Source organism: Mastigoproctus giganteus, chromosome 7 (assembly GCF_048544385.1).
Source record: "Mastigoproctus giganteus isolate SK-2022 chromosome 7, ASM4854438v1, whole genome shotgun sequence".
In the NCBI taxonomy this organism is placed as follows: Eukaryota; Metazoa; Arthropoda; class Arachnida; order Uropygi; family Thelyphonidae; genus Mastigoproctus; species Mastigoproctus giganteus.
Genome location: NC_143581.1, coordinates 11,065,799 through 11,091,314, shown reverse-complemented (window position 1 = coordinate 11,091,314; position 25,516 = coordinate 11,065,799). Strand labels below are relative to the sequence as shown.

Sequence of the window (25,516 nt, the reverse complement as noted above, 5' to 3'; positions counted from 1 at the left end):
GAGGGATAATATCCTCCCCCCACACCCAAGTTTATTCCAAAGGCATATTCTCGCATATTATTCTTTTGCATTATCTGTAAGCGGAACTTTAAATGCTGTTATCCCCCCACCCTTCCAAACATAAAGGTCAGACTGTCTCTGGGTCAGTTTGCTCACTGATTTTTGTTAAAGGCATTATGTGCAGATATCCTTAGCATGGTGATCTTCCTGCCCTCATTAGAATCCAACTTCTTATTAACCACAAGTAATCAATATTTCTTTGTACCATAAATAACTGTTTTGACAGAAAACAAGGTGAAAGTTGGGAAGCAAGTCATGCACATTAATTGTAAAAGTGCATAATTTTCAATGCAGTGCAATGCCCGGAAACTAAAATCAACATTTATACACAGAACAATATGACTTTTATGTGGTAAAAAAAAAAAAAAAAAAACACCTTTTCTAATATAAACTGAGTGCAACTATTATGTGATGCAGTGAATGGAAATACAGTATGTTTTTGGATAAATAAAATTCCTTGATGTACTTATTAGTAAGTAGAAGATGCAACAAAAACTAATAAAAAATCATTTAATTTTTATATAAGAAATCCAATTCTGTCTTCTTTTTTTTCAGATTCCAACTTTAACTTTTCATTGAGCTTTGTGTGAAGGTCCATTCCGATTTCTTGTCCTGTCTAAAAATATTCAGAAAACAATTTATTAAAGTTATACTTTATTGTTATACACAATGTAATTTTATATTCAGTGATATCAAACTTTTATATCAAAATCAAAGCACAATTCAAAGAAAATATTTCACAAACTTTGAGAAAAATAAACTGCAATTTAGTTTAGTTAGCTATACAAACAGTCCTACAGAAAGCAAAATTATGACACTGAATTTCATGTTACAAATAGGAAGACGGAGTTGTGTATAGCTGTCAGCAAACTAAGTTTGTTACAAAATGTACTGCTCTCACATTGTGAAGCGCAGCACACAAGCTGTCTTGGTACTGTACTTCAGATAAAAAGGACTGCTCTGTGGGAGGAGTATAATGCTAATTCCTTTTAGTCAGGTCAGTTTTCAGGTTGTTGCACTCATTGCAACAGAAACTGATGAAAATTTTCACTGTGCTTATTCATGAATGAATGAATGAATGTAAATATGGTAACATTTATATTCATTCATTGCAGCCTTTTGTGCCCTTAAAATATATCTGCTCTACAATTTCATTTACTTTTGTCCCTGGCAGATATACCCTGGTCCTATTCCACCTATCCTTCTTGAACAATATAAACCTATTCTTCTTGCATCCTGTGGAAGCAGTGCATTCTGTCTTGAAGATTGCCAATATATTGTCTGTCTGATGCACAAGAGTGAGCTCTGGCATTGAGTTGGACAGCTGAGAGCTTGATGGGACCCCATTTTAATTGTTTCAAGGGCATCTACCCTCCTCTTCAAACTCTCACAAACGCCCATCAAAATGCTGAGTTGGTGCTTAATTTCTTCACACACTGTACCTAGCACACACAAAGCCATCCTCCTTGGTTGGATCATGCCCTGTTCCAGCAAGGTGTGCAAACATTTCACAAGTTGCACATTTTTTAGGCTGTGATGCACTGGAGAATCATCCCTCAGTTCTGCCTGAAGCATTCCTGCTACTTTGTGCAAGTTGCTTTGCTGCTCTACTCTGGGGCATGATTTCCATTTAAGTACAATTTAATTGATTAATTGACAATACTATACTAAGCTAACAGATTCCTAAATGTAATGATATGTAATACGCTATCTAGTTTTACATTATATCTTATGCTATCAAGTTCAAGTTATACCTTACACTACACCGTAACGATCACAATGTTAAATTAGTTATATCATTGCTAAAAAGTAAAAATTCCTTAGTTAAAAAATATATATGCCCAACAAGTGATTATTTTTCACAATTAAAACCCTATAATTCCTCTGCACTACTCGTTATGCTATGATATTCACACCAATACAGTATGAGTAGTAAATCGTAACTTACGAAATCACTAGCTAAATTTAAAAATAAGCTAATGATTGTGACTAAGACTATCTAAACTATTTGTAAAACACGATTTAATATATTAATTAATTAAAAAGACGGTAAAAATTTCCAAAAAACTGTTTCCACGAGCATAAAATTCTGCATGCTGGCACTTATAACTAAGACAAATTGCATTACCTAATGGTTTCTTAATTTGAAAAAAGTGTACAAAAATAATCCCAAGACCAATACATAATCTGAAGACTAGTGTCAGAAATGTTGAGTAAAATTATGTGTTGAAGCTAACAGAAGTCAATTCTAGCAACTTCTATAAGTAATTCTTTTGTATGTATTTAAAAATCTTTATTGCAATGCTTAGAATGATAATTTACATAATAGTAGTTTCAACAGCCCGTCACGGCAGTGGCCAGGGGTCAACAATGTAGCAGAGACATTACTGCCTCAGTAAGCCAAAAAATACATAAATAATAAATAAGTGAAATAAAGTACAGGAAAATGGAGAAAACTATTCATATTTTGTTTGAAGAATGGCATTGTACCAGAGAAGCATCAACACTGTGTTTATTTAAAATTTCAAGTTCTGTTTTTCCTCTCCCACCAGGTCAATAAACATCTACCACCTTAGTTGTTGTTTTCAGAAACCTAGTTGTTTCTGAAAGATTTATTATTTTTCACAGCATAAGGATGGTAACATGACACCTGGTATTCTTATTACTCAAAATGGCTGCTGCTCTGCAGGAAGAAATAATGTAGTTTCAAATTTTGTGAGCTGTGAAGGGCGCCAAATTTGAAATAAACCTGAATATGGAAGTAATTAATAGTTTCAAATATACATAATACATTTTTATAGTTTTTTAATAATATTTATTTGCATAATAAGCATAATTATATGCATGAAAGTGAAATAAGTGCACGAAATTTCATGCACTTAACAATCTTTTAACTTGGAAAATTAAAGAGACTAGTGTTTTTAATATGTTCTTTTGCAATTTTTAGCAATATAAATTTTTTATTTGAAAATAAAAGTGAAAAACAGTCTTTAAAAAATTTTAATTTTTTACAGACAGTAAAGTAAGTATTGCAACCCATTAAAAAGGTGAATTATTAACATTGTTCAAGAAAAATTCAAAAAAAAAATCGCAGAATGTTTTCCAAAAATTAAAAAAAAAAAAAAAAAAAAAAAGGATGTCTAGCACCCTGCCACTGTTTTTTCTACAAATGGGGGAAGGGGTGCCACCACTGCTTGGTTAAGAAACAACATAGAAATGACAATTTATGCTTGTTACAAGAGAACTTTTTAAAGGTGATAGAGGTGGAATTTACTGTTAGCAAATTAATAATAAAAATATATATGAAATATATTGAGTTTTACAAACCTCCAAAACATCTAAAATACTCTCTGGATGTAAACTTCCAGGTCCAACCTTCCTTACTTCTGTAATGGTGCCAGCTTCTGTTACAGCCATTACTAAACTACTCACACTACAGGCTTCTTCATTTCGAGTTGCATCAACAATAAACTGATGGCCAACCTAAGAAAATAAAATATCTTTTTCTTATAAAATTATAATTTGAATAAGTGTGCATTTGTGTATGTCTCTATACAGGTATACATAAACTCTGTGGCAGCTTAGTTGGCATGATACATCACTGCCTGCCACTCATTTGGTTAAGTTCAGGCTACCATAGACAGATAGAGGATGCTATCTTCAATCAAGGCTGTAGTTAATCTGCATGCACGGAAAAGTTTTCTCCGTGAGTTTTCCAGGTTTTTTAGCCCACACAACATGCAAATTGGTGTGTGAACACACTTCCATGGACCTATACTTAATACAGATATCAACGACAAGCTCTATTGCTGTTAAAATAATTTGAATTAGTATATGCTTGTTTGTTTGTTATTTGGTTTTTAGGAGCATTAGCAACTAAGGCCATATTGCTCCGGGAATATGCGGTGGTCATTCCCTTGACCTTTTCGCATCCTCCGTATTTGGTGGTGACGGGATCGAACCCCGGTCTAATCAAGAAGCGTGTGCTCCTTCCCACCTGGTTATGGAGGCGCCTTTAGTATAAGCATGCATATGTGTGAATATATGGTATTACTATAAAGTAATGAAATTATGCGAATGCTTTGTTTCTGGGTCCAATTGCATTGCATTATGTGTATAATGGATAAAGCCACTCCAGCTGATTCATAAGTTGCTGCTGTTGTAGAGCTGCAAGTGCAAATCGAGGACGAAGTAGTTACACTTCAGCATATCTAGAATTAGTACAAGCTTTAATGATAATCAACAAGTTTTATAATGCCATGGATTCAATCAAAGACAGGGCAGTATATGACCATCAAAGTTGGAAAATATGCCTTGTGTTGTGAAGAGAGAAAAAAAAAAAAAAAAAAACCAGAAAGAAAGAAAAAAAATGCAATGCTTTTCCCCCCTTTTGTCATTGTCATAACAAGAGATGTGTAATTGCAACATTTATAGAAAAATATATTAAATAATGTTCGTTCTGGTGCTGTTTAGAGAATTTTTTTTGGCACATAAAAGACATGTATCATATTTCACTAATTCCTATGATATTATCTGGAGTCTTTTTACAGATTATGGTTACATTTACATAAGCATGTATTTGTGGACTAATTTGTATATTGTATAACTGAAAAATCCAGAATAATTCATATATAAAAACCCTACTTCTCCTTAAAATCAGCTAACTACAGTCTCAAATGAAGAAGCCTTTAAGAACACTTTCAGTCTCTCATGGAAATCAAACCCAGATTTCTCCAAATGAGAGGTCCACAGAGGACCTCATTCTCATGGTTGATTGGTTTAAAGACTTCCTGGATCAACTGCAATGATTATACTGTGCCAATTCTTATTGTAGTAGTATACAAATTACATGTTATTCTGTACAATGAGTGTTTTCATTAGCTAATGTGTATGTTGCAAGAGTTGAGAAACCTGGAACAACTCACAAGGAAAAAACGATTTTTATCCTGCCTGAGAATTACAGCCTAAAAGAGAATGAAACTCATCAATCCTATGAAGGTTTTATTCTGCCTGAAATAGATGGGTTAACTCAAATAACTCCCTTCATTTGAGATTATCTCTACTACTACAGCTGTACATTTTGGAGTTGTAGCATTTTTAAAATGAGCAAAAAAAGTCACTTTGTTTTAATTTTTGATTTCAAGTAGAATGATTCCTTTCATTTTTCAGTTTCCCAATTTTAAAAATTTTAGATAAAAAAAAAAAACTAATCTGAAAAATTCATCTAAAAATATGCATTTTAAGAGCAGTAACTTTAGAATAATACTAGTGACACAAAATCATGGAAATACTGCCTAGAAGTCATATTATTAGTAACATGTTTATGAAAGATTGACAAATGAGTACACAAAAATCCAAAAGGGGAAATGAACTTACTCTAGATAGGGTTACTATACACGGTACACCAGAAACATCTAGTCGAATGACATCATATGGATCATCTGACACTTCGATCTCTGGCTCTTGTTCCCCATCTCTTTTCACATGTACAACAGGAATTCTGAAGAGAAATAGAATTAATAAAGAATAAGAAATGATAATTTCATATAAATATTTTAAAAAATAATAATAAAATCTGAAAATATATAAAATATGTTGACTCCATGTTGTTGTTTGTCAGCAATGCTTTTATTTGGTTATTACAAATTTCAGTTAAACAGAAAACCTTATTCATCTAATACATTTCAAATTCCTTTTGGAATTTATTATCGAGTTTGGGTAGAAGGTGATCCTCCAGAATTATGTCTGGTTCATACTATTCACAGATAAATGCAAACAGGCGCACTATAGCCATAGCAGCTAATGCGCCAATAAACAACCATACCATACCATACCATACCAATACCATACCATATCATACCTATAAATGCAAACAGTCATAGGAGCCTGACAGCTTAGGCAGGATATCATGCATACATGCATACAGCTAGCACTGAGCTAAATGTGAGAATATACATGATGTTATACCACCACTTATCAGCTGATTAGATAAAATGATTCTGTAAGAAAAATTCCAAGATAAACTTAATTTTTGTTCCTTTCCTTATAAGGAATGGCAGATGTCACAGCCATATTCATCACAGTTGATATCTGCTTGCTTTTATTCATGAACTACATGAAATTAGGTGCCCACGATACCACAGATACTGAGCCTGGACCTGAAAAAGGTCATCTTTAGAGAGAGATATTAGTTTTAAAAGGCCAAAAGATTCAATAAAGAGATCAAGCTTTTGTTGCATCAGTACCAATATGAACTGATCAATACCAACTACCCAATGAGGTAATTTATTCTTGTGGCAACAGTGGTGCTAACTGATTCCTGAGGTTCAGTCTATTCATTTTTTCCATTAGTCTGTTTATTTATGCACACTGGTTTTGTGTCCCACTTCAATGTGAAAATCCATCATTTTTCAATTCACGGTATACCAAATAAGTGTCACCCCCGCCATAATCCCCAGATGCCTGGTTTCCCATGAAGTAACAAGCATTCCAGATCTTTTGCTTATGTAGTGAATAATGGTGTAACTAAGGTTGATGGTGCCCATGGCAAATAAAAAAATGGCACCCCTTGGAAAATGCAAAAATTGAAATTTCTGCATTTTTTAACCATAAAAATGCTGCCTTCCAAATTTGGCACCCAGGGCACGTGCCCCACTAGTAGTGAAGCTTTGATGAGAGTTTCGTGAAGCTTCCAATCTTTCCGCACCAACTATAAACAGAAATAATAACTTGTAAAGATCATAGGATTAATTTTTCCCATTTAAACACCATTCACTGTTTTTACTAAAACTTAGTTATGAGTACTCACTGTTTTTACTAAAACAGCGAGTGCTCATAATAAATTGTCTGTGTTAATTATATAGTGAGAAGATTTGGACGTCAATATATTTACATCTTATTTATCTCCTGGTGTGTTTTAATCAAACATTTCTCTATCTATAGTAAGTTATTCATAATTATTTTATATCTTAAAGGCCTATATAACATTTTAGAAATTAATATTTACACATACTGTTTTTTGTGTGTATAAATATTCAAAGTTAAAATCCACTATTGTTCATTTGTCACCCCACACCAAAAACTAACTCGCAAAAATTATTTAATATATCAAATATATTATTATGATTGGCATACAAGGGTTTTTTTTTAAATTATTTTTAAATAATATAAATAGTCCATAATCACAATTAGTGCCCTAGAAAACGATGGCAATATTTAAATGAATACAAGCGGTTCTCACTTTACAAGTTCCCGAGTTTACAAGTTATTTTTTTCAAGTATCAACAAAATCGAAAATATGATCATTAATTGCAATAAATAAATGCTAAATATTCATAAATATGGAATTTCAAGCCACGCACATAGCTATACAAAACTACAGTACTACTGTAGTAGAACGCATGTACTACTGTGTGTTTGTGTGTTCAGGCAGATATGAGAGCTTTTACTGACTTTACATAACATAAATCAGTTACCACGTTGACATTACAAAGACGGTTGTGTTGCTTTTCATTTTCGCTGTCTTGTCTTATTTCAAATTTATCCCACTTATTAATACCGTACAGTATGCCAAAATGAAGTAATACTATGGAGAGTGATATTAATAAAAAGAAACAGCGAAGAGGAATACCATTGGAAACAAAATATGAGATCATAAATAAGCAAATGTGATCTCATTATTTTTCATCATCATTAGTTGATGATAATGAAGAATAAACATTCTTTAACATTTGTATAACATAAATAATTTCTTTATTATAATTTGCTTGATTTTAAAGGCTATGTTTTCATTTCTTTGGATAAATTATTGTTTAAGCATAAACTACTGTTTCGTTTACCTTTATTTAACATTACTATGGTAAAATTTCATTGTTGAGAACATAACTCCTGTTTTTAACATTACGTCTATGGGAAATGAATTCCTCCTTTACGAGTTTTTGCTTTATGAGCATACACTAGGAATGAATTTACTCGTAAAGTCGAGAACTACCTGATACTTAAAATTTGGATTCATTAAGTGTTTTGCCCATTCTTGAAGGTACAAAGCATTCAAGAATGGGTGACCACCTAACAACAAAGTATGCCTATCCTATTTGCATGATCTGAATGAGAAATCTGAAAAAAAAAAAAAAAAAAAAAAACCCACTGTTAATACAATATATAAAAACATTACAATCAAGTTGATAAAGGACTTATTGCATCTTATAAAAATTTTGCAACTAACTGATAAATGTGGGAAACTACATAACACTGAAGAAACTCTCATCCTGGCTGCAAAGGAGATCTTTGTAGATGCTGTTAAGAAGTTATTGAAGAGCTATCGTTTGCTAAATAATTGACGACAGGTGTAAATGGCTCGTCTCTTTTTCAGGTAGTTAAAAGTTACTTTGATTAAAAAGTGTTTCTCTTACCAATATCCTGGCACAAGCATCTGATGACACACCATCTATGTCTGGTCAACAGTGTGATTTCATAGTATATTCAAAAGGGCAGCTGGTTGGTTGGTTGGTTGGTTTGGTTTTATTGGCGCATTAGCTACTAAGGCTATAATGCGCCAAGACCACAAAAAGGGCAGCACTACATGTTTTCACCCTTCACTGTGTGGTCCGTTGCCATGGTTGCTAAATATCACAGAAATAGACTGCACCAGTCTCAACAAGCATTATCAATGCTGTTAATAAACTAAAAGCTAAATCACTGAATGACTCACTACTGTGCCAACTCTGCCATGAAAATGAAGAGTTTAACTGTCTTCTACTGCATTCAGAAGTGAGATGACTGTTAAAAGGCAACTATCTGATGCATTTGCCGCTGTAGCCTAGTGGTCAGGCGCGCAGGTGCATAAGTACACGTGCCTTGAGTGACCTGGGTTCAAGCCCGTGACTGCTGAATACGGTGCTGTTTCTTGTATTCTGTCTATCTTGTGAACTCCTCTAACCATTTGGTAATCCCAGAGTATAAATAGAAAATTTATTTATTTACTACTCTTGAGTTGCATAATTCAGATGGTCCAATAATGTGCACTGAATTAAAGTTGAAACAAGCTGCTATGGCATATCACTAACAAAGTCAACAAATTAAATTGAGAACATTCAACTGCAAGGAATTAAAAATTAATCTCACTGAAGCTAAAGGAATTGTTATGGCCTTTACAATAAGCTAACACTCTTTAAAAGTATTATTGGTTGATAAGAATTCTACTAGTTTCGATATCTATAGAAATTAGTCGGGAAAATTTATTATCAATTGAGCTCAGAAAAAGGCAGATTTATAATCATTTGATAATGATTTTGTGATCTACTGTTGTCATCTTGAAACACTAAAGGAAAATATGCTGAAAAGATTCAAAAACCTCACTGAACTTATCACTGGAATAGAGAGAAAACTGATTTAAACTAAAAAAATCAAATAAGAGATACAAATTCCCCTATTTAAGAATACAAAGAATATATATCTCATATATAAAAAGCATTAAGAATTATAATGCATACTTAGTGTCATATAAAGCAGCCTTTACTGCCAGTGATGCAGCATCTGAGAGACTTCCACCACATTCTAGAATCTGGAATAACAAAAAAAAAAAAAAAAAAAAAAAAAGAGTTAAGATAAATTTTAATTAAACAATGACTTTTATCTAAATCTAAGATTAGAAAATCTCACAGAAATAACTGGAGACAATTCTTTAAAGGAAAATTATGAGTACATTAATTTGACAAATTATGACAAATTTTATTAATATACACATCACCAACATTGAAAGATTATTTTAAGAAATGGCAGCTTGTTAAGTATGTTTTGTACTTCTTAACTGTACAAAATTAATCTATCTCCAATTCCATAATTTTAAACCAATGTCACATGCCAGTATAACAAAATACACACTACAGAACAAAATTTATCTTTAATTAATATCTAAGAATTTGATTTCACAGACTCTTCATATTTCAGTGATTTTATTGGCACTTCAGGTGATCCACTATTCAGTTTTTTGTTTAATTATAAAATACTGTTATTTAGATGGGTTATTTCAGTAAAAATTTAATTTATAGGACTATATGGTGACCAGTGAGGCCTGTCTGCTGAATTTATGTTAAAAGTGGAAGAAATGTATATATTCACAAAGGTTATTAGAACATTATGAAAAAGTTCAGTAGTATGAAATAAATTCCAAAAAAATAAATGTTATAAATGCTGTATTTTACTGCACTTAGCAGTTGTATAGAGTATAGGAGCTTGAAATTTTGCCATTTCATATAGTGGCAGTGGAAATGCCAACTGAAACTTATTCTGAGTATGAATGCTTTCAAGTACACTTGCTGGAGTTTCGGTGACACTACTGATGTCTGACACACTCATTAGCTGATAGAAGGTGACAACAAAGAAGGCTCCTTGGATCCTTGTACTCTCTGATGTGAACCTCATAAGCGATGCAGGACACATGAATTGGTTTTTCTTACAGTTTCTTCATAACAGCAAGAACTGTAAACACAATTTAAGACAGTATTTCAACAAGTAACTTCAACAATCATAAAAGAGAACAAAAATGCTTCATACAGCATTTTGGTTATTGCATGTGATACTGTATTCAAAAATGAAATGTAGAACAGCCTTCTCATTAGCTGCGAGTTAAACTTGTTTTATTGTTAATTAAAATGTTTTAAACAAATACCATCAAGACTGAGGAAAGTTATATTGCTGGATCCTGCAGAGACAAAAAGGCTGATTCAGTGGATGCTATCTATTATTTCCAAAGTCTGTTAAATTAAGGTCCATTAAATCAACAATTTACTGTATATATTTATAAATAATTAATTAAATAAAATGGAAGATTTAATTACTATCTTATATTAGTGTTTCCTGAAAATTACAGTCAACAGAAGTTCAAAGTCTAATGTCAACAAATATCTTCTTTCGTCTTCTCAACCTCCAACCCATGCACAGTACTAAGTACTATTAGGTTCTAATACCTCTCATGTTTGGGGTTTTCATAAAAAAAAAAAAAAAAAAATCACTAAAAGAATGATATCAAATTTCAGTAGAGCTATGATCAGACTAGCTCCATGCTTGGATAAATCACTATTTGGAAGTAAGTGGCCAATAGTAGCCTAATGGGCAGATGAAAAAAGTATAATAGGTACCAGTTTGAATTATAAGATAAACAGAGATAAATAAGAGACTGAGAGGAGGGGAGGAAAGGATGGATTCTGGAATCTATTATAAGACCTTGCCTAGTCTCTTGATTTCTCTGATGGAATCTTGTAAAGGGTGAAGGGCACATGAATCGGTTTTTCTCACAATTTCTTCGTAACAGCAGGAACTGTAAACACATTATATGAGAAATACAACAGAATTCTCTTGTACCTTAAGTATTATGCTCAATGTGCATAATGTTAGCAAGGAGGGGTGTGTGTGTGTGTGTGTGTGTGTGTGTGTGTGTGTGTGTGTGTGTGTGTGTGTGTGTGTGTGTGTGTGTGTGTGCACCTTCTCCTTGCTAGCATTATACAATAGACTCGAAATAGTGGCACCCCAAATAATGGCACATTCGAGATAACCCACACTGAGATTGGATGTTTACATACAGTGCAGATGCCTTGCAGCACCGGAAAAAGAAAATGACAAGTCACATGATCATTATATTTGTTTACGTTCGCCATTTTGAAAGTGAATTCTGTACTGATATCACGGATTATACCGCTGTTTTACATTTTTTTTAAAAATTAAAATTCCCTCACTATGACTCCTAAACTTAATATATCTCATACAGAGAAGAAAAGAACAACATTAAAGCTTAGTGACAAACTTGATATAATCCAAACTATTACATTAGGGTCACCCGGAAAGTTAATTCATATACCCATGTGTATTGTGTCTGTAAACTGCATGTGTTCTCTGGTCGATTTGCCTGGTTTGTGTACGAAAACCTCAGTTTCTTGGGGGGGAAAGGACCTTGCTATCTACGCCACAGACCCCATAATAGTTCCTCTCGCCATTGATGGGATTCGAACTTGGGCCTTTTCCACCTGGTGCGGGGAGGACAGTGACAATACCACTGTCTACCCGTGCAGACTAAACGTAATATAATAAAGAAAATAGAATGGGGCATAGGTAGGAGTGTATTAATGGAAGAATATAACGTTGGATCATCAACATGTTTATGATTTCTATGTGCAGTTAATAAAATTCCATTCTTAAACTCTCTATTCCTTATTTAGCTTCATTATTTCTACATTAAATATATTAAAAATAAAACTTTCTGGATAAAGGAAAAATTTGAATAATGGCACCTCGAATCCCCGAAGGTGCCGTTATTCTGAAAGTCTACTGTACATGCGTACACACGCACGCACGTGGCGGGTTTAGTGATAAAAGTAATGGCGAGAAATAGGAGTGAATAAATAGAAAAGGACTATGGCAAAGCAAAAAAGAAAAAAAAAAAGAAATATATATATATACACTAGAAAGAAATATATACATCAAGGAAAACACTTACTACAACATCCACATAGAGCACCCAAACTTGTTGTCCTGGTATAACACACAAAGAGTAGAAATCCAAACAACTGGGATTACTGTATGCACGTGATAAAGTTGCAGAGATTTCTGTTGCAATGTCTTCTCCTCCTCGACCTTGAAAATATGGATCAGCATTTGCAGTACTGTAAGATTAAAAATTAAAAAGATTTAAATAAACCCTAATACAGATTAAAAATTTTTCATTGATGCTACACACAAATAGCCTAAAATTTATGATATACATTAATCTGAATGTTTCTTTTATTCTTTGTTATATCACATTTCTTAAGCTAAGGTTCACAATGTATGTCACTGTTATAGGGTGTTTTGGGCATATCAAGATGAAAAACAGTCTGGGAGAGATATCTGCTAGCCCATAAAATTCCTGTCAGTGACAGGATTTGAAATCAGGTCTTTTCCACCTGGTGTTGGGAGGGCAGTGATTATACCAAGTGCGCTACTCTAAGGATCCAATCTGGTTTGTTTTCATATACACGAGTGTATGTGTTACAGAGGTTTAATGGCGCATAAGCTTCTGGGGCTATAGTGCACCTATTCATAGTGAAATGCTAAAAATTAAAAAAATCTCATATACATGAAAACTCCCGGTCCATATTCTTTGCTCTCTTAGCTAGCTTTCTCATACTCAGCATTGGCATCCCTACTACTACAGACAACTTGCAGCTGTCATACTTTTCATCATTCTGTAACTTTCTCATGCTATCTTTTTCTTCTCTATTAGGCTGGCCAGATCCATATTCACCCATCTAAGCATCTTCCTTGTGCTATATTTTCTAAATGGTATATGCTTATTGGAGGCTTGAAGTGGTGAAACCCATGTTGAGTCTCTAGAGCAAAGTTTCCGGCATCCCCCTTTCCCCATACTTCTCCTTCAACCCATGCACGGTACTAAGTACTATAGGTTTTGATACCTTTCGTGTTTGAGGTTTTCACTAAAAAAAAAAAAAAAAATACACATGCATTCATGGCTTCTGTGATTATTGCTTTAAAATAAAAGTATTCCATAATTCTAATGTATATACCTTCCCTCTGCAATCCACTAATTAACAGATGATATGTAGTGCTATAAACTGTCATATTGCCCTTTTCCAAAATTAAAACCCATGCCCTTACCTTTAACTACTGCAATATCTTTCTTCATCTTCCAACTGACGACTGCATGATTACTACCTGTCAATGGTTCCTATACTGTAAGCCCTATGATATCATCGATTTACGCAAAATCCACGGTCTATAATATTCTCCTCCCAGTATTTTCTGTAACATGCTGGTACAAATAATAATTATCTAGTTTATTTAAAAATTTTGTTCCCCACGGTGAGTTTCCCTCCCACTTAATCCAATGAAATAGCAGCAGATTGAAGTCAACCATAATAAGGTATTCACGCTTACATGCCCATTCCATCTGCACGTAGAAACTCTCCTCAGATTTCTTTACAATTCTATGGTCTGTAGATTACTCCCACTCCCATTATACCTTTGCTTCCAACTAACTCACATCACACAGATTCTATGCTGGCATGGGTAATGTCTGACTCAGCAAAGCTGTTTTCACATTCTGGCTGCTTTTGATAAAAAGCATGACCACACCATCCCTTCTGTATCTTTCTGAAATACATTATAAATACCATAGTGGAACTTGCCATCCCCAATTTCTCGGTGGCCCTATGTTTCTGTTAGCTCTATTATGTCAGCATTAGTTGTCCTAACCAGCAGTTTGAATTCACCTATTTTACTGACAATATTCCCAACACACCCCAGCTTGAATAACTTGAAGTTATTCAAGCTGCTTTCCTTAGCTTGAATCCATCTCATTTGAAATGGTGCCACCCTCAGAACATCTTGCCAACACTGGCTGTTGTGGCAATGAACAAGAATTCTTGAGATGTGTACAAGCATTACTTTGACCCATATTATCAGATAAACATGCTTATGTTACCTTCTCCCCCTAACAAGTAGATTTCCTGAAATGTTATGGTATCTTCAGTGATACTGGAAAAATTCCTTGCACCAGGTTTGTTCAAACAAATACTGTCTAACATCATCAATTGTTACTCCTGGCTAACATACCCTTGTTCTAATCCACCTATCTTTATTACAAAAAGTGTTATCTGTTTCTCTGACTCTATTATTAGTCAGCCCAATAAAACTAAATCTCCTTCAACCAGAGCAGTGTACACTTGACTATATTTCCTGGGATCTAAATTGGGGGGAGGCATGCACCACTTCTTGGCAGATCACAAGCTACTTAAGTCCCTGATGAGTTTTCAGTTACATTTGATGTACAGCCAGGCCTCGCATAACGCGAGTTTGATTAACACGGTTTTCAGTTACCGCGATTTGAAAAAATTATGCCACTTTTTACTTTACGCGATGCAAATTTCCAGTTAATGCGATCTTTTATTTCTGACAGTTTAAAAAGATTAAAATCGCACGCTAAATGTCTGACTGCAATAAACAAGCATTTGCCCGCTGCCCACCTCAGTGTGTTCCATCAACCAAGTAGACGTGTTACTTGTTTGTGTCCAGCTAATAAAGTCACGTGCAGACGTATTTAAAAATTTTAATTTTCTACCCCTGTTAATTATGAATAAAAGAAAGAGTGAAAAACAACGTGATTGCAATAAAAAAAAAACGAAAAAGTTATTACTTTAGCCAATAAACTTGAAGTTATTAAAAAACATGAAAGTGGTGCAAACCATGCGAAAATCGTAAGAGATCTAGGATACAGTGAGTCTACCATACGAACTATCTTGAGCCGTGAGGACGAATATAAAGAGAAAGGTAAAGTTTCATCAACTTCTTTTGTTTTACAAAATATCAGAAAGAGAACTCCAATAATGATTGAAATGGAAAGTCTTTTATCAATTTGGATAGAAGATTGCAATCAAAAAAGAATTCCATTATCTAAGGACAATATTCAGAGCAAAGCTATTAAAATTTTTACTAAACTCAAAGAAACAAAATATCAAGGGGAGACTAAAACGTTTGTTGCTAGTTCAGGGTGGTTTGGATGTTTCAAAAATCGAGCAGACTGCATAATGTTAAAGTAACTGGGGAAGCTGCTGATGAAGATGCTGCAGCCAAATTTCCTGCAGAATTGCAAAAAATCATTCAGGATGCTGAATACGACAATCGGCAAATATTTAATGTAGACGAAATGGGCGTATTTTGGAAACGGATTCCAACTAAAACTTATTTGGCTGCAAATCAAGCATCACAACCTGGGTATAAAGTCTCAAAAGATCAACTAACACTTTTATTAGGAGGTAACGCTGAAGGTGATTTTAAATTGAAGCCCATGCTTGTGTACCGTACACAAAATCCTAGGGCTTTAAAAGGATACAGCCATCGCACTCTTCCAGTCATTTTGCATTCAAATAAAAAAGAATGGATGACCAAAGCCCTATTTGAAGACTGGTTTACGTCTTATTTCTGTCCAACAGTTGAAGCCTATTGCAAGAAAAATAATCTTACTTTTAAAGCTCTGTTGCTTTTAGATAATGCACCTGGACATCCTTCTGCACTTGGTGACTTAAATGAAAATGTGAAAGTTGTTTTTTTACCAGTGAATACGACTTCTTTATTGCAACCCATGGAGCAGGGGACGATTGCAACTTACAAGGCTTACTATCTCTGTAGAACCTTTGCACAGGCACTTGAAGCTACAACAGGAGATAGTGCAATTTCTGTACCAGAATTTTGGAAAAAATATAACATACGAGTGGCCACTGAAAACATTCATGCAGCATGGGAAGAAGTGACAGCCAGCAATATGAGAGCAATTTGGAAGCAACTTTTATCCCATTGCGCAAACAATCTTACTGGCTTCAAAGATGCAGTTCAAAAAGTTATTGAAGACCTAAAACTAATATTGGTAATGACCTTGGTTTCAAAGACTTGGATAGGGCTAACGTTCGAGAATCATTAAATTTGCATTCAGAACAGCTAAGTGACAACGATCTCATTCAAATAAAGCAACAGCGTGCGCACGAAGAAATTGAAGAAAAACAGTGTGAGCCACATGAAAATGTTACCGCAAAGGAGATAACGGTAAAAGAACTAGGCGTAAGCTTTCGTATCGCAGAGAACTTTAAACAAAAGGTAATGGATGTTGATCCTAACATCGAAAGAAGCATGTTATTTCGCCAGGGCCTAGAGAAGCTTGTTGTCAGCTATTGGAAATTGTATGATGAAAAAAAGAAAGCCAAAACTGTTCAAACGACTGTGTTCAAATATTTCCGTAGCAAATAGTTAGTTTCTTCATTATATATTTTGAGCAATAAACATTTAATTCTATAATTTTTATTATCTTTTACATGGTATGCAGTTAAAGAGTTATTTAAAAGGTATTTTTAAAATTCTTTATGGACATTCCTGAAAGTCACGGACCAATTATAATTTTTCCTATTGATTATTATATTCGATTAACACGTTTCTGTTTTGCGCGATGCGCTCGCAGTACGAATTAATCACGTTGAAAGTGGATCTTGAAATAATTAATATTGAAAGTGGATCTTGTAACAACCATTATTTAGGTAAATTTTAAACTTAAGAAAGATTATGAAATTTTTAAATTTATAATGTTACAGAATTAAATTAACAAAGTAGTGCAGAAATTAACTGTTACCAAAACTTTATCCACTAGTGAAGTTAAAATTAAGCTACCAAAGTAACAAAGAATTTAACTTAGCAGAAATACTTTTACTGAAATAAAATTTTAAAAATTACAGAAATTAAATTTAAATAAATTTTAAAGAAAATTCTGTTTACCAGACCCTGGATCTTAATTCCCTTCAATTAATGTGCCAGAGCCAACTTAAAACCACATAAAATGTCACTTAAATATATAGTATCAGTAAAAACTCACCAGTCTACAAAAATTTCAAGCCTTCCTTCACTTGGTGTTAAAGGATTAGGGGCATCTAGCTCAGCTTTCACACCTACCAAGATATCTGTATTAGCCTGAAAGTTAGTTATTCATATTTATATATACACACATTAAAAACCATTAGTTATAGCCATATAGAATTTTTTAAAAAAATCAATTTTTAGCACTGGTAGATAAATGGAGTATTTAAAAAATTTAATTAATTTTTAGTTTTAATCACGCATTTTTATTTTATAATACAGTAAACATTTGTTATGACACTCTTGCTTATAGGTGCTATCTCATTTTTAGCATGCTTTTCTTCTGGTCCTATGTTTAATCCTGTGGAGTGGGAGAAAGTTCATTTAAAATGCTTTCCTCCTCATAGTGCTCTTTTTGGAGAAATCCTGTCAAACAGGGACTATAACAGGAGTTTGCTGTAATTGCCAAATAACAAGAAATGAGATTTTTCACATACTAATTTATAATTATGATATATAAATAAATAAAAAAAAAACCAAATCGGAAATCTGCACTTATATAAATTTGCTTTTCTGTTTGTATTCAACATACCTCTCAATTTGCACTATTCATTTTTCATTTTAACAATTTTGTAGTTATCCGTGATACTGGCATGACAAATGATAGTTTTGTTTTGTGTTAAAGGATTAACACAAAAGTATTCTCAGGGAATATTAATTAACACCAAACAAAACTATCTTTTATCTTAGATTCATTTATATAATCCACTCAATCCAGGTGAGGTATCTGATAAATAGCCTCTGTATCTGTCACTATCTTGTATTGCATGAAGCTATATGCATAAAACAGTGCCAATGAAGACAGCTGGCACAGATTATTTGATTTTATTATAGTTCCTTTCTAGGATGCCCACCACACAAGGTCAGCATTTACCATGACAATCTCTCTCTCTCTCTCTCTTTCAGCAGGTTGTTGTTTAGGAAATATTTTGACTCATCAACTACTTTAATGCTCCAGTTCATGTGATTTATTGCGTATTATGCACAAAGGTATGTTCACAACTCAATTTGCACATTGTGTAGATAAAAATCCTGAAATAAACCATGGTGAGTAACCCTTGCTTGAGATCAGCTGACTACAACTGTGACTGAAGAGCCTTTAATAGTTCCTCCAGTCTACAACAGAATTTGAAATCAGACTTTTCCAAATGAGTCACAGGTACTGTCTCAGGGAATATTAATATTGGCAACATGATGCAAGGAAGCAAAAGTGTATAGCATCAGCCAAAAATAAATAAAGAAATAAAAATTACCCATTTCATTTGCACATTTCTTCTAATAATTTGTCCAAACCTTCTTAACATTTATTCAACTACCCACTTCCACAATACTAGGTGGAAGTTTCTTCCAACAATCGGTTACTCTCTGGACAAAAGCAATTTTTGCAAATCAAGGCTGCTATAGCCGCATGGGGGTACAGAAGTTTCTCTGTACTTGACTGCTAAATGTGATGTCATTCTTGTAAACTCTTCTGAACTGTATGTGATCATTCCAGGGTATACTCAGAAAATTTATTTATATATTTTTTTATTCTGTAACCAGCTTTTTCCAAACTAAATTTATATTTTCTTGTATGTGTCATCTGAGGAGAAGGAGTAAAGATACCATCGATGGCATCAGCTATAAAACAAACCTTCCCATATCACCTGTTCCACTGTAATAGTTATTTAGTTTACTTAAACCATTTAAGGTATTATACACTTAAATAAGATCACCATGCATATGCTTAGTTTCTACAGACTACAATTTACAGAACCAGTCTTTCTTGGTAAGTATATCCTTTTGTTCCCCCAAATAATCTTTTTGCTCTTCTCTGCACCCTTTTCAAGAGATGTATCCTTACCAAAATGAGGTTTCAAACCAATATTAGCATAATATTTACATATTTGAGAATTAGATCTAATACCATCAATTGTGGTCAAAGCTAATGCATTCATCCTATGTTGGAATTTGTGGTTCTGCAGAAGGATTCATGCATTAAAAGATTTGAATTGCTAGCACCACAGTTTCTACAGCAATAAATAACCATTCAAATCTTAATGTATTACACATGTCATCAAATTCTATCTACATATCTCCTTCTGTTTCCATTTCTTTTTTTTTTCCTTCCTCCCATTCCTCTTTTTTTCCTATTATGTCAGTCTTCCTCCCACTTGTTTCTACCTTGCTTATTTTGCCTTCCCCTCTCTACTTTTGCTAGCAGGGACAAGGAGGTTTTGTTTGTTATTTGGTTTTTAGGAGCATAAGCAACTAAGGCCATATTGCTCCGGGTTTGTTTGTTTGTTGTTTGTTATTAGGAGCATTAGCAACTAAGGCCATATTGCTCCGGGAATATGCGGTGGTCATTCCCTGACCTTTCCGCATCCTCCGTATTTGGTGGTGACGGGCTCGAACCCCGGTCTAATCAAGAAGCGTGTGCTACGCACTGCTGCTGCTCCTTCCCACCTGGCTACGGAGGCACCCAGGGACAAGGAGGTGATTATCCCTTTGTATAAGGCCATGTTTAGGACACACCTTGATTACTGTATATAGGTCTCGAGGCCTCACTTTAGGAAGGATGTAAATTTGCTGGAATTGTGTGCAGAGAAAGGCAAACAGACTTTAAGGAAATAAAAGGATTCAGTTCTGCAAATTGCAGCATCTTGAGACTAGGCACCTGCAGGAAGATCTGACTGAGGTGTTTAAAGCCTTGAATGGATTGAGTAAGCTGAATGTTAGCATTAGCATTAGTAGAGGCATTTGATGCAAGAAAGCAAGCTTATGCAGCATCAGCCAAAAAAAAAATAAAAAATAAAAATAATAAATAAATAAATAAAAAATAACCACTTCCACTTCACCCCTCTGTTCGTTCGAAATACCTGTCCAGCTGAGCCTTAAACTTATTTAGGCTATCAACTTCCACGACAAGGGATGGAAGTCTATTCCACCAACCAATTGTTATTGTTATTGGCATTCTTATTGGCAATGTTATTGGCATTCTTCCACTTGCTGAGACTACACACAGGAGGGGACATAAATTCAAGTTGAGGAAGGATGGTTGCAGGATAGATGTGCAGAATTTTGCCTTCAGCCTGCAGGTGATTAGTTGTTGGAACAGACTTCCATCTGTTCTTGTGGAAGTGAATGGGTTGAATAAATTTAAGGAAGAACTAGACAAATTCTTGGAGGGTACAGATGAGTGAACTGGGTAGTTTTTTTTGTTTTTTTTTTTTGTGCTGATGCTATATAATCTTGCTTTCTTGCATCATTTTCCATTACTACTACTATTTGAGACATTTTTCCTTTGGGAAAATAAAAATGTTTCAATTTTCAAAATGCATACATACAACAATCTGAGTTCACCATGGTCTAATGTAACTAAAGTGGATGATAAACACTCCACAGTTTTTTATACAGATTACAGGGATGTTACTTCCTTTATCTCCCTCAGTTTTTTTTTTTTTGTTTTGTCCAGCATTAAACAGGTAACATTCATGGTTGTGTCACTATGTGTATCACTTTCACTGTTTGTGTGTATGAATCAAATTCTTATTTTTAGCAGTTATGAATTCTATGACTGCATACTGTCCTAACCATATTTAAGTTTTTTTTTTTTCCTGCCTGCTCTAGTCTTACAATGAATTTAAGTCAGCAAGTAGTGCCTCCTATTTTTAATACTATTTAATGAAGGATTAGGTTTGTTTGTTTGTTATTTGGTTTTTAGGAGCATTAGCAATTAAGGCCATATTGCTCCGGGAATAGGCGATGGTCATTCCCTTGACCTTTCTGCATCCTCCGTATTTGTGGTGACGGGCTCGAACCCCGGTCTAATCAAGAAGTGCGTGCTCCTTCCCACCTGGCTACGGAGGCACCGAAGGATTAGGTATTTAATAGTAGAAAGGTCATCTGTGGTTGAGGATCACAGCAAATACAACTGAAAATTTGGAAGCAGCACCAACCTATAACAATAGAAAAACTATAATCGTGAAATTTTTGGAAAATTTATCTATCTTTTCTTTTGTATGTCAAATGTAGAATGAAGGGATAATATTAATTTCCAAAAACTAAAAGATTACAGTTTATTTTTATTTTATTTTTTTAAAATAGTCATAGGTTGGTTGCTATATCCAAGCAGCCAATTGTAATAGTCAAATATTTAGGTATATGTGATCAAGAAATAGGGATACATCTTGAAATGCTTCAGAAATAGTTTTGGACTTACTTCTCACTATGGGCAGAAATAGTTTTGGACTTACTTCTCATTATGACTGAATTAATCAGCCTCTGGTGAGAGTTGCTTGACAAAAATATAAGGTTTTCCTTCTGTCAAAGTGAAAGAAAAAGATCTAAAAGTAGGGTGATTTCCCTCCAAGTGGATTAAAATCTGAAACCTGTGTTCTGAAACTTCTGTTCAGGAAGCAGTGAACATGTTAATAAGTAATAAAAAATTTCTGTTTATTCTTAAAAGATGAGCTAAAATAGTCTGACTGCATACATGCTGAGCAGCCAAAATTTTTGTGTCACCATTAATAATGCATCATTAATGGGCAACACACTTTTTAGGTGAGCACAAACCTCCCTGCTTGTGGACACACATGCTAACTATAGCCAGCCCAAATTGTTAATCTAAATAAAATTATTAAAAATTGTGTGCAACCCAAAATAACAGTGTCACAGTATTTAATTTTCAAACTGTTTGAAAGTCCATTTTATTAAGAGAATATATGCTACAAGTTTAAACACATATGCTTTGATATTAATATTTGTCAGAAATTAAGTTCATGATAAATATTCTTACCAACCGCACATGAGCAGAGCCACTACAATTAGAAATAACATCTGTTTCCATAATTGCAATTCGGTAGTCACGACAACCACGCCCATCTGAACGAAAGCTGTCCTACAGAAAAGAACAGTAAAATTATACACAATAATGAAAAACTAAACTTGAAAAATATAATTATATAATATACTTCACATGGTCAGTGAAAAACAAATAGAAATGATAACAATACCAAAATCTCTAGTAGAAATGCCACAAGAGAATTGTTAAAATCTTAAAATCTCATTATATAGTTATGTGGTTAATCAAAATCTTAAATCTCAAATAATAAAATCAAAACACTAACAAAAATGAATAACTGTAATCCCTGAATTTACGTAGGTAGTTACAAATTTTTTTAAAAACTTTTTATTTTCATAAAAACCACAAAGAATCCCCGGGGGCTCATATCTAGTGAGTATGGGCTTGACACACCCAGGGTCCTGAGCTGGATATCATAATTTTCTTCTCTTTCTTGGTGATTCCTTTCTACCTGTCTCTCTCTCTCGGTAATTCAGAAATTTTTTTTTTTTTTGCCTGGTGCAGCATAAGCCTCAGGCTTCCTTGCACCGTATGGCTAATAATATTTAGAATCTACAGCACTTAGTACACTGCACAGGCTGAAGACTGGGAAGACAGAAGATACTTGTTGACATTAGACTTGATTTGTAGATTATAATTTTTGAAAAATATATGTGAAGAAAGGTTTTTCCAGAAAACAGAAGGGATAAATGAGGAAGAGAAAAAGTTAGCTGTGAGTTTGGATTTGGACAGTGAATGTATGCTGACTGCTTGTAGGACATGTCTGGATTAGTTTGGAAGAGAGCAGGGCAATTACAGATGCCATTTCAGATGGATAGTGCCAATGGGCCAAAAATTAATTGTAATGGCCTATTACCATTCATTTTTGTACTGGATATCAGTTTAGCTAATATTCCTTCTCAATCTTTTTGATATGCCCATACTATCTAAGTTTTCTTCACTTCATTGAATGTTAGTTACTCAAAGATTTTTATTATTTTGTTATTTGTAATGTTCCCTTGAAGTATCTATAGAAAAGACATACAGAAGAAACTGATTGTCTATGAGATAGAATGTGTAGTGACTTTGTAAGAAACAGTCATTGATTAACCTGACTGTCCTCTTTTTAATGAAACCAAGAAACTTGAGAGAGCTTTTGGGGGCACCACCCACAAAACCTGTCTACATGGAATTTTATTCTTTAAATACAGGAATAAAATCCCATGTAGAGTGAAGTTGAGATTTGCACAGAGTGAGTAATTGTTTAGAAGAAAAGTAATTTTGGGAATTAAAAAGAAAACCCAGTTCTTCTGATGCAGAGAAAGCAATATTTGGGATGCAATGTGCTTATGCCCAGAAAGAATTCAGAGTAATCACTAACAGAGATATGTGATCTTGTCTAGAAATCTGAGTATTGTCGAAGATGAACACAGGAGCAGTAGACTCTTTTTTGTAAGAAATACAAATACAATTTCATCATCCCACTTGAGAACTGCCTGGAGATCAGCCATTATGCATTAAGACAGCACTTCTAGTAGGTTAGTTAGTTTTGGTACTTTCTATAGTGCTGATATAAATAAATCAATAAATTAAAACTAATATTTATAAGATATCGATATACTGATTATCTTACATATAGTCAAGTACTACTTATTTTACATTATTAATGATTCCGTGATAGTTAATCAGACCGGATAGACAATATTTTCCTTTATATCTCACCCAAGGGGCTCACATCTGGTGAGTATGGGCTTGGTACACCCAGGGTCCTGAGCTGGATATCATCATTCTTCTCTTTCTTGGTGATTCCCTTCTGTTTCTGACACTCTCTCTCTCTCTCTCTCTGAGGGTAACTTGGAAATTTTTTTTAGCTGGTGCAGCATAAGCCTAAGGCTTCCTTGCACTATATGGCTAGTAATAATAATAAATAATAACCAAGCTGTAATTCCATATAATTATAGACCTTTATAGATTATCTTGTAGTAGATCCTTAACCATGGACTCCATATTTTCCTTGCTACAGAATTAAATTTAGATTTTATTTCACCCTCAGAACATTTATGAGTATCGGGAGACTGAGAGAGACTTCATATGAATTTAGGGAGGATCTTCTAATTTAGCAAAGTTAGCAGTTGATTTGTGCATAAATCAAACAAAAATGTATAATTTGTGCAACAAATTATAAAGAATTTTCCAATTAATAGAGAGACTTAGAAAGCACACAGTTAATCCTTGATAAAACAAGATAATAAGCATCAAAAACACAATAAGAAAACAATAAAAAACCCACTAATTTATTTATTACATTAATAATGATAGAATAAACACAGCACTGCCCAAAACATTGAATACATACATAGGCAAGTCGATATAAAAGTAGTATAAAAATAGTTTCTGAGTGCATAAAACATGAATCATAATGAGTGGCAAAAGACTAATATAATCAGATTTATATGAGTGGCAAAGGAATAATATAATCAGATTTATATGAGTGGCAAAGGATTAATATAATCAGATTTATCATAGATATATTATCAATATTATCTAGAAGTTGGCCAAAACAATCAAGCACCATTTTAATGTTTCTGACCTCACTTATTTTTCCTCCTTTTCTCTCTCCTTCCAGGCATCTCTATATTTTATCGGAAAAAGAAATTGTAAAGCCAGAATTTATAAGTGTATACAGTGTGTTACAATGATCAAGTATTTCATGTATTTCTTACCTGAATACCATGGATTATCGCAGTTTTCTCTGTTTCACTAAGCTGTACCCCAGCCATTTACAATAAATTCAAATAGTTCGATTAACTCATAGATATATAAATACGTAATAGTCTAATATTTGTACGTTTTTTTTATTAACAGTCAGAAACTGTAATTAAACCAAAACAAATCAACGTGCAAACACATTCAGTTAGCACTAATCGGAGGTAAACAGATTTAAAATTCCGCTAGGTGGAGTCCAATTTAGGGTAACCATGGAAACTCCATTTAAATTATTATAAAAATTAAGCAAACGAAATTGAACTGAAAATTATACTTTCTCATTTGAGTTAGGACAAAAAGTGCCAATACTTATAGAATGTATAGTTATAATAGTAAAAAAATTCCACTTCTCTCACTGATAGCGTTCACTGCTTTTCTCATCCACACCACATGGGCAGCAAAGTTCATATAATCATCATCCTT

At 33.8% G+C, this 25,516-nt stretch overlaps 1 protein-coding gene across 1 annotated transcript; it reads right to left on the bottom strand.

Annotated features, from left to right (window-relative positions):
- Positions 1 to 556: 556 nt before the first annotated feature.
- Positions 557 to 25,146, bottom strand: LOC150082512 (exosome complex component RRP42-like). Its single transcript, XM_090378659.1, has 8 exons — positions 25,051 to 25,146; positions 22,283 to 22,384; positions 17,465 to 17,559; positions 12,551 to 12,716; positions 9,552 to 9,622; positions 5,437 to 5,560; positions 3,388 to 3,543; positions 557 to 676 (listed from the first exon to the last, which is right to left on the bottom strand). The coding sequence occupies exons 1-8, from the start codon at positions 25,105 to 25,107 to the stop codon at positions 578 to 580; spliced, it is 870 nt and encodes a 289-aa protein (XP_090234785.1). The 5' UTR covers positions 25,108 to 25,146; the 3' UTR covers positions 557 to 577.
- Positions 25,147 to 25,516: the final 370 nt, after the last annotated feature.

Bases quoted from the DNA above. Each gene is read 5' to 3' on its own strand.
- LOC150082512 (XM_090378659.1), bottom strand. From the start codon at position 25,107: ATGGCTGGGGTACAGCTTAGTGAAACAGAGAAAACTGCGATAATCCAT. The intron at 22,385-25,050 runs GTAAGAAATACA...TCTTTTCTGTAG, and splicing joins CGATAATCCATGGTATTCAG to GACAGCTTTCGTTCAGATGG. The intron at 5,561-9,551 runs GTATGCATTATA...ATTTCTCTTCAG, and splicing joins GCTGCTTTATATGACACTAA to AATTCCTGTTGTACATGTGA.